Here is a 15,013-nt window from a genome sequence, read left to right on the forward strand (position 1 = left end):
ATCTTTATTTTCCTTGTAACCATTTTTTTTTAAGATCTATCTATCTATATATATATATATATATATATATATATATATATATATATATATATATTTGCCAGCAGTTAAGAAATAGAACAATAGCCATTGCAACCACATGATTTATAAGCTTCCTCAAATAAACCTGTAACTGTTTAAGCTTTAACCTGACTCCTTCAGTTGCTGTAATAGAACCAAGCACAATTTAAAAGAACTTCAGCCGGTCATAAAGGGACAGATATAGGGAGAGCTTGGGCGTTTGGATTTGTGTCACACCCAGGTGGCAAAATTCAGTTGGGGCGCTTCTCAGTCTCCCCGAGGCTGCCCGCTGCGAAGGAATTATGAAATTCTAGCAGCTGAAATCTGAAGCGTAATAAGCTCTCCCTGTACACTTATTGGGGCGCCTTTCAACCTCTTCGAGGTTGCCCACTGCAAGGGACCCCGGTCTCAGCAGTTAAAGTCTTAAGCGCATAGTACACACATAGTATAGGAAGAGCTTGGGCGTTTGGATTTGTGTCACACCCAGGTGGCAAAATTCAGTTGGGGCGCTTCTCAGTCTCCCCGAGGCTGCCCGCTGCGAAGGAATTATGAAATTCTAGCAGCTAAAATCTGAAGCGTAATAAGCTCTTCCTGTACACTTATTGGGGCACCCTCCAGCCTCTTCCAGGTTGCCCACTGCAAGGGACCCCGGTCTCAGCAGTTGAAGTCTTGGGTGTATAGTACACACACACACACACACACACACACACACACACACACACACACACCACTCACTGCCCTGACCGTCGGCTGACAGTGCACCACACAAGAATCCTGGTATTCTTGAGGAAATGATGCACTGAAAATCAAACAAAAAAAAGAAACAAAAATACTTAAAACTTCTGCATATTTTAATTGCATTATTATTTCTGTATTATTTTAGCAATCACACCACTTACAATTATTCTAGTAATTTATTTCAAAATAAATGTCAGCAAATAATTGAAAATACTGCAACTAAACGGTATTATTTTGACAAATAAAATACGCAGAATTTTAAAATGCTGTGCAGGAGTATTTTCAGAATTCCCTCACAAATAATATTTTCATCAGCACCCAAGTACAGTCACAAGCTGTGACAAAAAAAATTAGAATTTACCAACATTTAACAAACACTGTGGTCTCATGTAGAGTAAGCGGCTAGCATAAGCTTATCGGACAGTCAAGCAGTGACTTGACAAGTCACTTCTGCCCCCTTGCTGCCTCTATCAGAGAGAGGCAGCAGGAGGGAGGGGAGCAGGAGCCGGTGCTGAGGAAAGCCGGCTTAAAAGCTGGTTCTCCCCAGCATCAGCTCTGTGATGGGCAGGGGAGGGAGAGGAAAGCAGGGCAACAGCCCTCGCAGGGATTGAAGCAGTCCCTGCTCGCATCAGGTTCCACCTGCTGCACTTCAGCTTTTGCTGCATTTCAAAGGCTGAAGCAATGCAGTGTGTTCCATGCGAGCAGCTCTTATTACATTTAAAAGGCTGCGGCACAGCCTGGCTGGCAAGTGCCCCACCTCCTCCTTACTGACTAATCAAGTAGCCGATGGAAATTCTATTGACTACTTGATTAGCTGATTAATCAAAATTTAACATCCCTAGTCTCATGTTCCCATTTTACCTCTGTACTTATAAATAGATTACCTTTGTATTAATTAGTGGCAAACATTACTTTCTGCTAAAGGGGATCCTGGTAACAAGCCCAATATTTAGGTTGCCTAACATGTCTCATTAAAAAAGATATTTGCAACTGTTTCGAGGTAGGGAGTTTGATTTGTTTATGAAGTCTAACTCTTCCACTGTCATAGAAAGCCACTGAAATCTGGCAGGCGGGGAAGCCCTAGGATTAGAGAGGTGCATTTCCTTTGTCCCATGATAGTCTGTTAAAGTTTTGCTGATGCACAACTGTTGAAAATTACCATATCCCTCTACTTACTTTCATTCCTCAGGAAAATTCAGGGAGCATGCCAACCAGTAAAATGAAAACAAACATACTAAAACTGTATTCACACAAAAGCAGTAGCAGCTGTCACACTAGGAATATTCTGATCCTATCTGATCAACCGCAGAAAATGTCTGGGGGACAGAGTCAAGCCAGGCTCCCCTCCACAGCACATAAACAGATTTAGTACATAATCTCAGAGGACCACCCCTGTCTCCAAGAGCATCACCATCCCTCAGTTTGGCAGGAAAAAGAGTCAAGGTGCACCAGCTCCCCTGACAACCTGCTGGATCTAATACCTGTCACAAGAGGTCTGATCACCATCTAGGATAACAGTCTTCTTCTGCCAGGTAACGGTTAGTTCTGTAGCTCCTGTGGTAGGATTATTTGCTGCAACACTAAAGGAACTAAAGGCTTTAAACTCTGCTGACAGAAGTATGATGAAGGTGCTACATTAAATATTTTTTACTTTTTTTCTTTAATAAAACCAACACAATGATGTAGGGTTAAAAAAGTTTTCTTTAAAAAAAACACAACAGGAAGAGTTTAAAAGAAAGTTATTTAGTTATTAATGGTTTAAAAATTAGGTATATGAAAGGGTAACTAAGGGTGATGCTTACCAGTTCCAGTTAACCCATGGAGACAGGAGCAGGTCCCCACCCCACTCCTGGCCAAGAAAGGGGATGCTCCAACCCAACAAGGCCCACCTTCTCTTAATTGATTAACCTAAGTCTGCACAACATACAGCCCGCAGGGGCTCACTGTGCGGCCCGTGATGACTACAGGAGACATGGCCCCATGCAATCCACCGGCTGGGCAGAGGAGCGGAGCACCGCCAGGGAGGGGGAAGTGCAGCGATTCTTGCCACTGGACTGCCTGCATGCAGCTCCAGTGCGAGGAGGCGGGGCGCAAGCCAGAGGTCAGGACGCCGCGGCATGACGTCACTGCCGGCGACCGCCCGATTCAAAAAGGCTCCGGCAGCCCCGCAAACTGGAAGGCAGAAGCCATGTAGGGGAGGGAAAGGGGCTTGTGCTGAGGGGAGGGGGGGCAAGTCAGGAGAAATGGGAAGGCACCAACGGGTAGAGGGTGCAGGAGAGACAAATGCCAGGGGGCCAAGCGGAGACAATGAGGAAAAGGGCATGAGGGGAGGTATCAGTGGGAGTGGGGACAGGGTGATGCTGGGTAAGGGTAAGAGTAAGAGGAGAGGGTAAGGGCATTGGGATCCGTATGTTGTGCAGGCCTGATTTAATTGAAAAATTCTTAATAAAGTATCACTCCCCTCTCTCCCCAAACCTACCTTTGCGGCCCACAGCTGTTTTCTTTGAAGTAATATGGCCCGCGCTGCTTTCCGAGTTGTGCAGGCCTGGGTTAACCTGGGTTAACTGGGTTTATGTGAAATAAACTTCCCATTTAATCGGTTAACCCATTACGTGGGACTTTACATCCCTAATAAAGATACCCTGATGCCCATACTTCAAGCACATCAGGTTTGAACCCAGCAACTAGAAAGCAACAGTCCACAATAAAGCAAGGCGGTGGCAGATTTGTCAATATCCACTATGAAGTAAGGCATATTAATACCATATGTGAAAAAAAGTGATCAGCACAAAGCAAGAACACAGCAGATTGTAGGATCATGGATCATTTTGTGTCCCCAAGTAATCATGTTTGCAGTGTTCATGCTGGTCTGGCCTCACATGTACCTGTTAACCTATTGTTTTTGCTGATTCTTTTACATCCATGTGAGACTCCATCATTATTGTTGAGCTTACAAAGTCAAGCACTCAAAAGTCAGGATATGTCAGCTAATGTTGACCATGCTACTTTTATATGCCACTTTGTACGTATGTATTATAACACAAAAAAATACTGTAGCATACTGGTTATGACCGTATACTACCTAAAGTTCATACTGGACCCCCAAAGGAAAAAAATTCCAAACTGACTGAAGGAGAATAACAAAATACACCACCACTAAAACCAATGGTTATAATACCAGTGCTGAATCTCTGAGTTTTCCGAGCACAGTGAGGAAATACACCTACTTTAATTAGTGATCACTATTATACAAGCAAGACCATCACTGGATCTAAGCCACAACAACTGTGCATCCTCTAATGTGATATATGCCATCAAGTGCCAGCAATGTCCTTCTGCCACATATATTGGCCCAATTGGACAGTTTCTGTGGCAAAGGATAAATGGACACACATCAGACATCAGGAATGGTCCCCTTCAGGTTTATGTATGTTAATATTTTAACCTTCCTGACACTCAATTGTGGATTTAAAAGTAGCCATTCTTCTACAAAGGAATTTCATTACCTACTCAATTACAAAGAGAGACTGCTAAACTGGAATTCATTTACAAATTTGACACTGTTACCCTGGGCTTCAATAAAGACATTAACTGTTATAACACTACAAAACCAATTTCCCCTGCCTTTGATATTTGCATTTCACATCAGTAGCTATCAATGGGACATATCCAGCACACTTTATTAGCTTCATTAACACAGGTCCTACAATTGACAGATAATTGTTTTTGCTGTTATATATCATGTATTCTGTTATTTCCACTCCAATTTGTTTTACCCATGAAACTTTATGGTCCTATATATTTTTGTAAGTCTCTAAGATGGCACAGGACTAAATTACTTGTTTTTAAAGTTACAGACTAACATAGCTACCCTCTGAGACTGTTACCGAAGTTATACTTGATAGCAAAATAGGTTCACTACATTTTTAATACCAAATGAATGAATACACAAGACAAATCTCTAACATTTCCATTTGGATGTAACTTACATGTTTGTTTTCTATCTTACGTCTGCAGTATCCCTTTATGCTTACAAAAATATTTAAGTTCTTGCATTATGTGGTCTATAAGACGGAGTCAAGTAGAAATTTCAAAGTATACTCTTCGATAGACACATCTACCTTTAAAAAAAGATTAAAATACCCCTACATTAAAAAAAATAAAGAGCAGTTTCTACTCTGCAGAATGACTGTGTAATGTCACCACCACCTTACTCAAGAGATCAGCTCCATAAACGTATTTAGAATTATATCTGCTTACTTCAGTACCAGCAATTACTTTTTACTACTCTGAATTCTTATTACTGTAGCATAACCAGAAAGGATTTGGGAAAACAAGCTGGGACACAAATTAACTGTCTCACAAATCAAACTGAAGCTGCAGAAGACAGTGGTGTTTCACATATGTAAAAAAAACCAGCAGAACTGATGTAAAGGAAGACAAAATTTGACTTAAATATTGTTTTCAACTTCTCTCTACAGGAGGAATGATACCCACTTCTAGCAAGGAGTGCCAGCCAGTGACAGTTGCAATATAACTGGTGCTGAGCATGTTTTAAACCACACACATAGACCAGAAACGCACCAGTTAAATACCAATTCTAAAAAACTGTTTAAAATCTGTTTGAAGCACTGATGCTACTATTAGAAGGTGGAGAAGTGAAAGAAAATATCATCATACCCCACAGACCAACAACAGTAGATCATCTTGAGTACAGATGCTAAGAATTTTTTAAGTACAAGGTGCAGTAATATGAGGGTCTAAACTTAGTTTAGCCCATGCATCACGGTCTGGTGTAAGCCTTAGGCAGCAATGGTCAAGACTTTGCTAATTTAAAGCCAAGTTAAGCTGTAAGCAAGAGGCAGGCCCTGCTCATACAACTTTGCAAGAACGGAGATGATACTGCAGAAAACTCACATGTAAAAGGTGCTAGGAACAGGCCATAAACACATTCTAGATGGATGGCATCAAAATACCTCATTAGGAAACATCTTGGTACCAACACATTGCTCACAGATAACAGGTAACTACCAATACAGATTCAGGATAAGGCCTAAGATGACAGCATGATAGACAGCAATGTTTTTGAAGGAACCATATATAATGGGTGGTATCTAGGTATGTTTGATGGTGGCAATTTCATACAACGGAAGTGATGCATAACTTGCTTATATCTATGTATGAAAGAGTATCCTAAAGGCGGTGGTTCCTAACCAGTGGTTCGGGGACCAGTGGTGGGCTATGAATCCTTGCCTGCCAGGCCATGCTCCTAGCTGCTAATGAGCCCCGTCCACTGGGGTTTCCCACGCAGCAGCAGGGTGAGTGGCTCGGTGACCAAACAGATGTGATTCAGCTGGAGCTGGGGCTGCAGCGAGGCTGTCCCTATTAGGGCAGCCTCACTGTGGCCCCAGTTCTAGCTCCAGTGGCCACTACGTGGCCTGGCTGGCAGGACCGCATGTTGCACAGCTGCAGTGCTTGGCCACAACTGGGTGCCATGGCAGCCCAGCCCCTGTTGAGCATCGCAGTAGCCAAGCTCCACGCGGTGCTTGATCCAAGCTGAGTGCCACAGCACCTGGGTTCCACGTGGCGCTTTGCCCTCGCCAATCACTACAGCTGTGCTCAGCAGGGGCCCTGTTGCAACAGTGGTCAGCTGAAGCATGGCAAGCTGCAGGCTCCGCACAGCCTTCCCGCCATGCAGGGAAGCACTCCGCACTCAGCTGGTGGCTGGAAGGCAGTAGCAGGGCTTGGTGAGGGAGGTAGGATAGGCATGGGGCTCTGGGGGCAAGGCTAGTACTGAGAGTCTCTAGGGCTGGGGGGGTGGCTGACACTGAGGGGCACTATGACATCCAGAATGGGGAGTGAGTTCTGGGGGGCTCAGGGGTCAGGGACAGTGAAGGGACTAGAGGGGCAGGGCTGGCACAGAAGAAAGGGCTAGTATTGGGGACTGGGGGCTGACACGGGGCTAACCTGGAGGGATTAGGTTTAGTGGGGCTCTGGAAACAGGAGGCTGGCACTGAGACGTTTGGGGCAAGGGGGCTGGCACTAGGGGACTCTGAGGGCGAGATGTTGGCTCTAGGGGGGTTGGGTGCAGGGGTCTCTGGGGTCAGCGGCTGGCACTGGGGGGTAGTGGAAGGGTGAGGGGCTCTAGGAGTTAAGGCTGGTTCTGGGGCTTTTTATACCACGGATCGGAACCCATTCACAATCTTTTGGCAGGCGGGTAACATTTTATTTGTATATCTGAATATTTATTACTTGCATGTGAATATGCAAATATATAAATAAAATGTTACAGGTCCGCCAAAAGTTTATGAATTGGTTTGCCAGTCCTCAATATAAAAAAGGTTGGGAACCATTGTCCTAAAGGGATTGTCTTGGTCTGGCCTAGGAGGCAATAGAGAGTCCCACCGCTTACTGAGCTGGTCCACTGCAAACACACACAGGTTAGCATAGACGTAGACATCTGATCCAGGGAGCTAGGACCATGCTTCATCAACAACAAATCTGGCCCTGATAGCTTTGTCCCTTATTGGATACTGTGGTATTTGGGGGTTCTCTCAGAGTCTGCTGTGCTGGCTACAAGCACAAAGCCAGTGCAACACAGAGGGGGAGGTCACACCACTGCAAAAACCATTTGGGACATTTCAGTTATTAATATAAGCTAGCCACTAAGGTGTTTTGAAAATGCTTATATTTGTGGTGAAAATATCAACAATCATCTATGCTCACTGAACTACCAAACTAGAGAAGTGGCAACAGTCTAAAAATTTCAGTGTGTGTGTTAAGACGAATATTTTAAATTCACAATTCCAAGCCAAGTCGTAACTCTTGTGGTCATCCAATCTGAACTCCTGTACAACTAAGGTCACAAAACCTCGCCCAAAATAATTCCTAGAAAACATCTTTTAGAAAAACACAAACAATTTTGATTTTAAAAATAGCTAGTGATAGAGAATCAACCAAAACTTCTAATCCACATTTGTCTAACTTCAATTTCCAACCACTGGATCCTTTTATATTTTTCTCTGCCAGATTGAAGAGCCCATTAAATATTTATTCACCATGCAGTTTCTTACAGACTGTAATCAAGTTACCCCTTATCTTCCTCTTTGTTGAATTAAACAAGTGTTGAGTTAAAAAAAATCTGTAACTACAAGGGATGATTTTTAATCCTCTAATTATTCTCATGGCTCTTCTCTGAATCCACTTCAAAACATTTTTCTTGAATCATGGATGCCAGAACTAGATATTCCAATATTCAAGCAGCAGTTGCAGTAGTGCCAAATTCAAAAGGTAAAATAACCTCTCTACTTTCATTTAACGATATCTATATATCTATGCATAATAAGAAACTAAAAATTAAAAAATGAAGATGAAATTATAAACTACTTGCCTGAAAACTTTGCTAATTTCAATTTATAAATTGCTGATCTTCTTGAATACAGTTTCTATTAAAAATTACTTTTAGTACCTAACTTCTGGTGGCCAAAAGTCATGACCCTTTGTCCTAGAATAGTGTTAAAAGATAATTTCTGAAATTAGTACCTTTACTCCTTAGCCAAGCATCTGCAGAGAAGCAGTCCTAGCAAGACACCTCAGCTTCTTAGTTTGATCAATGATTCCATAAAAGAACATCAGGTAATTTCAAAGGCAATCCAAGTTTGTAGGAACAGAAAGTTAACAGATCAGTAGATTTATAGTCTTCCCATAGATTGCTATTTTCTCCAGAAACTGAACTTTGAATGAAAATTTGAAGGGAAAAAAAAAGTATAGGTTTAACAGTATATAAGCTCCAGCAATTAAAATGTGACCTTTTTTGTGATCCTTTTCAAGTGATAGAAATAATTTAGGCACTGTAAAGCCCCAATCCAATAAAATACAGGAAGAAGAGAGGTACACATTCTAGAGTCTAAGCATGTGAAACTTCAAGCAAGTATTTCCACTCAAGTCAATAGGCCTACTCACATACTTGCAATGTAACCATGTATTACAACTATTTTCCAAGTTAGACCTAAATGATTACTTTTTTATAAGTATCATATATTGCAAAGCATGCCCATTTTCACAATTGTGTTGTAAAATAATTAAGGAGAAAAAAGTCTAATCTAGTAAATAAATAACACCAACCCATACCCAGGTGAGTACACGTATGCTTTGTTTTGGAAAAAGTGGTAACTTTGGTTAAGTGTTGCATTTTGACTGAAGTATTATTTCCAACTAATTGAACAAACAGGAGAGACACAAGACTGTCTACACTAGCCCCTTTTAAAAATAATTTTCCATCCATGCAGCACAACCAGCGCTAGTATGAGTGGTCCAGAAAGGCTGTGGGCCTACAATGTTTTAACTACATCTCAGCTAAAACTGTTGCAGCACGTTTAATCAAAATGACAGTAAAAACTATCCTTGGTTCTTCAGAACCTTGTCTAAATCAGCAATCCCACTGTTGTTACCATTAGTGGAGCTGCACTGAAATATCAGCCTTGTTCAGAGAAAGGTTACAGTGACAAGGCCTATGGATTTAGGCAACTTTCTGGTGCATTAAACTTTACCTGCTGATCATTTCTGTAACATTAGTGCAATAATACCAACTCGAGAGATGCTGGGACGTTTATTTCATTAACTGTTCACAAAACACTCCATGATTCTTGCTTTCTGTTTCATTTATGGGAGATGTTAAAGGCAACCCAGGTGCACAGACTAACTACAAAGGCCACAGCATGCTCCTGCTAACAGAGATAACTATGTAAAAAATATAGGAAATATGAAACCCTTCACTGTATAGACAGGGAAAACGGAGAAAGGGAAAAGCAGGTCTGGTCTCTGGATCTTTTGCTGCGGGACTGTGCCTAGCATATCCCCTCTAAGGGCCCCAGAAAGGTCAAACCAAGAGCTGCCATGCCACTGTGAAAGCCACTTACCTTCCCCCCACACTTCCTGCTCCTCTCACAAGGCAGGCGGGAGGGGAGTGTTACAAGTCAGGGTGGAAAGGGACAGGAACCAGAGAGGCCTAGAGCCGCAGCAGCCGCTTCCCGGCCCAGGCCTGACCCTCCAGGCCTGGCCCGAGTCCCACCCCGGGCCCGAGGAGCCGCCCAGCGGGCAGGCCCCACTTACCAGCCTGACTCCGAGAGCGCGGAGCTCGTCCCGCCTGCCATGGTGGCTCCCGCCGCCTCCATAGCCCCCGGCTGCAGCTGCCCACAAACTTGCTGCGGCGCTGGGCGGCCGGCTGGGCCCGTACCCGGGGCGGCTGCGGGGGAGGAGCCGCGTGGCCTGGACCGCCCCGCCCGGCTCAGGCCGCGCCCCCGCCCCTGGGCGCCGCTCGCCCGGCTGAGGCGACGGTGGCCCCGGCGCGGAGCCCGCCGCTCGCAGGCGAACAAAGGCGCCGAGCCGGGGGCGGCTCCAGCCCCGCCGCTACTGTGGAGGCGCGAGCCCGGCGCCCCCGGCTACCAGCAGCGAGGCGGGCGCCGCCATCACGGGGGCGGGCGGAGAAGGCGGCGCCAGCTGCAGGGAGCGGGAACGGAGCGAGTGGCCTGAGCTGCGGCGCTGCCCGCGAGGTCGGGGAGGGGGCCGCGGCCAGAGCCCCGGCTGCTGCCCAGAGCCCCGTGTCAGTAACGCACAAGGGCTCCAAGGGCCTCAGCGCGGGCTGCCCGGGGCTGGAGCGCCAGGCCCGGCGGGGGCTGCCGCAGAACGTGGATCATGTGCCCACGCGTGCCTGTGGGGCTAGGCGCAGGGCAGACCTCGCAGCGCTGCGTGTAGGGCGGGAGAGACCATCGCTCCCACAGGGCGAAAGGGACCCCGCGTGAGGCTAGGCCGAGGCTCAGCCATGTGGGGCTGGCCCGAGCTTTCCCTCCCCCTGGTGCTCCCTTCCCGGTGCGAGGCTGGGGCTAGAATTGCAGCTGGCTCACGTTTAGCCTGCCATCCCTCCCCAAGCACGCGGGCCCCTGTCCCGCGGGCCCCCCCGGCCACCCCACCCTTGGACCCCCAGCCGGCTGCAAAATCTGCAGCCGGTCTGTTTCCGGACCGCGCCCAGGGAACAGCTGTACACGCTCGTGCTCCACGCTTTACATTTCCCCACCCTCATGTCCCGCCCCGATACAAAGTGGCGGGACTACCTCAGACCTATAGAGGGTGGGGAACCCCGATGGGCCAGCGTTTATTCGACCTTAATTCCGCGGCCCGTCGGGGACATCAGTTGGCGGCTCCTTCACGGGGCCGTGAGCACGGGCGTGTACTTGGCGCGGTTCACCCCTATCCCAGACACCTGCCCCTTTTGCAGCGTGAGGGAGAACCTGGCGCACGCCTACCTCGAATGCGCCAGGTTGCAGCCCCTATTCCGGCTCCTCCAGAACCTCTTATTGAGGTTCTGGCTGCACTTTTCCCCTCACCTTTTTATTTATGCACACCCAATCCGTGGCCCCACAAAGTCGCGAGACCTCCTCGTCAACCTCCTCCTGGCCTTGGCGAAAGCTGCCATCTACAATAGCAGGAGGAGGATGCTAGACGAGGGGGTTCTCTGCGACTGTGGGGCCTATTTCCGCTCTTCCCTCGTGTCACGAATCCGGGCAGAGTTCCTCTGGGCGGCGTCCACTGGCTCCATCGACAGCTTTGAAGAGCAGTGGGCACTGTCCGGGGTTCTCTGCTCGGTGTCCCCATCCGGCTCCCTTATTTTGAACCTCTAGCCCGCACTTCTTGATCCTTTAGTCATTATTTGTCCCAAGAAATCAATTGAACATGGGTCCAGTGTCCCTCCCATAAGGTTGGGGAGGGGCTTTTAGAAGGAGGGCGGGCTCTGCCCGCCCACCATCCCATGATTTCAAATAGGTCCCCAAGCACGTTCCTACACACCCCACTGTTTTTACCAATTTGATTCAGTTTGGGAGAGCAAATGGGACAAAGGAAAACTTTTCCCAAACAACTAGGACAGCTGGAATAAATAGGACTGTTCTGGAAGAGAACACGTGCTCACCTTATGCATGGCTCTAGCTGCGTGGTCACCAACCAGTAGATCGTGATCTACTGGTAGATCTCAGGGGCTCTAAGGGTACGTCTAGACTACATGCCTCTGTCGCCAGAGGCATGTAGATTAGGCTACCCGACACAGTAAAATGAAGCGGCGATTTAAATAATCGCCGCTTCATTTAAATTTACATGGCTGATCAGCTGTTTGTCGGCTCAGCGCGATAGTCTGGACGCTCCCCTGCCGACATCAAAGGTATTTGTCGACCACCCAGGTAAACCTCATCCCAGGAGGTTTACCTGGGTGGTGGACAAATACCTTTGATGTTGACACCCGCGCGTCCAGACTATCGCGCTGAGCCAACAAACAGCTGATCAGCTGTTGGTCGGCTCAGCGCGGCAGCCATATAAATTTAAATGAAGCGGCGATTATTTAAATCGCCGCTTCATTTTACTGTGTTGGGTAGCCTAATCTACATGCCTCTGGCGACAGAGGCATGTAGTCTAGACGTACCCTTAGCTCTTGAGCCCTCTGAACTGCGCGCCTGCGCAGTACATTTACATTAGATTTCCTCATTTGAGGAGCAGCTACTCACCAAGCAACAACACAGGTGAGTAGCTGCGAGGAATGGTGGGAGCTGGGAGGCCAGGAGGGCTGAAACACCCCAGCCAGCTGACTGTGGCTTTCAGCTGAAAGAGGCTGCCCTGCGCTCCAGCTGATGGGCGGCTTCTCCTCTGCGCCTGCCCACGTGGAGCTTGGTGCACCCTGGCTGAGCGCCATGGCCAGCTGGCCGGGCAGCCACTTCTCTTCCCTCCAACCTGGCTGCCCTGCGCTCAGCCCAGGGAGGCTGCGTCTAGCTGCAGCTGTGCTGGAGCAAGCTTCCCGGGCTGAGCACAGGGCAGCACGGCGGGAGCGAAGAGAAGCAGCTTCCCAGCCAGCTGGCCATGGCGCTCAGCCAGGGTGCACCAAGCTCCACGTGGGCAGGCACAGAGGGGAAGCCACCCGATCAGCTGGAGCACAGTTCATCCTTCTCCGGGCTGAAGGCCACAGCCAGCTGGCCAGGCAGCTTCTTCTCTGCACCAGCCCACGTGGAGCGTGGTGCATCCTGGCTGAGCACCACTTCCAAATGTTGAAAAACCTCTTCCAAATGTTGGAAAAACCTTTTAAAAAAACAGCAGTATAAGGATTGGGAATAGCAAGTGATGGAGAGGAGGAGAATAGAGAGAGCGGGGCTTCAAGGAAGGGGCGGGGTGGTAGATCTTGGCTTGGTCTGTCATTTAAAAAGTGATCTTGAGTATAAAAAGATTGGAGACCACTGCTCTAGCTGAACCTTCAACCCTCACTGGGAACAATTTACCTGCATAGGTCTCTGCAGTGGTACTCTAACAAGCAGTGGGAGGTCTAAATTCATTACCCCTCACTAGTGTTCCCTGTAATTTTTTATGTCCATGTGCAGAATAACTTTCATTATGTGCACCAGTAGGGCAGTGATATATCACATAACAAAAGGCATTACACACATGGACAGTGCGTGACAGGTGGAGCTAACGGATTGGGTTGAGGGCTCTAAATGGAAGTGCTGAGTGTGAAGGGGCTCAGGGCTGCAGCAAGTAGTTGGGCTACAGGAGGGGCTAAGGTGTATAAAGTCTAAAATGGGGATGAGATTGGGGTGCAGGAGAGCACTCCAGCCTGGAGTAGGGCAAAAGGATTCAGAATACCGAAGGGGGATGCAGGTTGAGGAAGGGGATTTGGATGCAGTAGGAAGTGAGTGTTCTGGAGCAGAGGTTGATGTGCCGAAGGGAATACAGGCTGTGGGCTCAGGTGTGCACTTTGGGCACCAGGTTTATGGGGGGCTCAGGGCTCGAGCTTATCTGGATGGCTCGTGGTGTCTGCCTGGTATCTGCCTGTCTGGGACATCACCCCATGCCCCAGAAACAGCCAGCAGGTCTGGCTCCAGGGGTTGGAGGATAAGGTGTAAAATCCCATTTATTTCATTAGCTGGTTAAATGTCAAGTTTAACCAGTTAAATGGAGGGGATCAGTGGGGGGACACCACAGATGGGAGCTACTCTGGCCAGGCAGGAGTGCACTGGGCCCTTGGCAGACGGGGGGCTGCTCCAGCCCATACCCATTACCTGTACCCTGTAAGCCACCCATTAAGGACACCGCCCACCCCACTCAGTCAGGCTGCGGACAATGCACAGAGCCCTGTGCCTTCCTCCCCCTGCTTAAGTGCTGGATCTGCTGGCTGCTTCCCCACCAGTTCCTGCAGAGCTACACTGGCTGCACTCAGTGCTGGAGCTAGCAGGAAGGAGGCCCCTTCCCCCCACCACAGCAAGTCTGTGTTGGGGCTGGTGGGGATGGGCCCCTTCCCCTCCCACCTGTGGTTGCTCCATGTGGGGGCTTGGGAAAGGGTGCCTCTCCTTTGGCCACTGCAGCCCTGAGCCTCTTTGCAGTGGTCCAATGTAGCACACTGAGCTCCTCTGAAACATATCATATACAGTACAGTTAAATAAATACAAGCTATCGAATCTGCACTCATCTGAATTTGAGGAGGGGGGAACTTCCATACTCTTAATCATTTTTGTTACCCATCCTAGTACCAGTTCCAATTCTAATGTATCTTTTTTATGAGGGGGTGACGGGACTTGCATGCAATATTTAAGTTGTGAGTGTATCATGGACTTATGTAGTATAAAAGCTTCAGGGGGTAGCTGAGTTACTCTGTAACAGGAAGAACTTAAACAACAAATATTCTAATAGCACTTTATAGACTAACAAAACATGTAGATGGTATCATGAGCTTTCATGGGCACAAACCACTTCTTCAGATGACCGGAGTGTTGGAAGTCCAGATCCAAGAATAAATAAAGGAAGGAGAGAGGGGAGAGCTTCTGAAGCTTATCTATTTACTATCTTTTTTTCTTCCTCTCCTTCAATTTTTTTCTTCCTCCCCTCCCCCCATGTTTTGTTAATCTTTAAAGTGCTACTAGACTATTTTTTTATATATAGTATAAGCATTCTGAAAATGAAGCCTCTATTCTAGGTGTCCAAGCCTGGCCCTCCCTGAGGCCCGCACACACACCTGTGCCTTGCAGCACTGTCCATGGGTGCGGGTGCTGCCTCACACAGGCATGCCCATGTGCTGTGTGCAGCACACCTCAGTCTGTCTGGGGTTGGCCATATGCCCTTGTGCCCAGCCTGCTTCCAACTGTGGCAGGTGGTGGGTAGACTTGTGTGCCCTCTCCCAGGGGTCAGACGTGTG

The 15,013-nt window shown here is 47.6% G+C and overlaps 1 protein-coding gene across 12 annotated transcripts in view; it reads right to left on the reverse strand.

The window, feature by feature from the left end:
• Nucleotides 1-10,271, reverse strand: part of TDRD3 (tudor domain containing 3) — a 220,080-nt gene extending 209,809 nt beyond the window's left edge. For 6 of the 12 annotated variants that reach the window (XR_012900634.2, XR_012900632.2, XR_012900626.2 and 3 more), the window contains exon 1: nucleotides 9,907-10,271. Coding sequence is in view for 2 of the 12 variants with exons in the window: in XM_075918923.2 (XP_075775038.1) it covers nucleotides 9,907-9,968 (62 nt within the window). In the remaining 10 variants the exon portion in view is untranslated. Of the gene's footprint in view, nucleotides 1-8,337; nucleotides 8,529-9,906 lie in introns of those variants that run through there. The other 6 variants (XR_012900631.2, XR_012900630.2, XM_075918924.2 and 3 more) reach the window with 3 other exon arrangements.
• Nucleotides 10,272-15,013: the final 4,742 nt, after the last annotated feature.

Source organism: Pelodiscus sinensis, chromosome 1, assembly GCF_052426305.1.
Source record: "Pelodiscus sinensis isolate ZL-2025 chromosome 1, ASM5242630v1, whole genome shotgun sequence".
Classification (NCBI taxonomy): Eukaryota; Metazoa; Chordata; order Testudines; family Trionychidae; genus Pelodiscus; species Pelodiscus sinensis.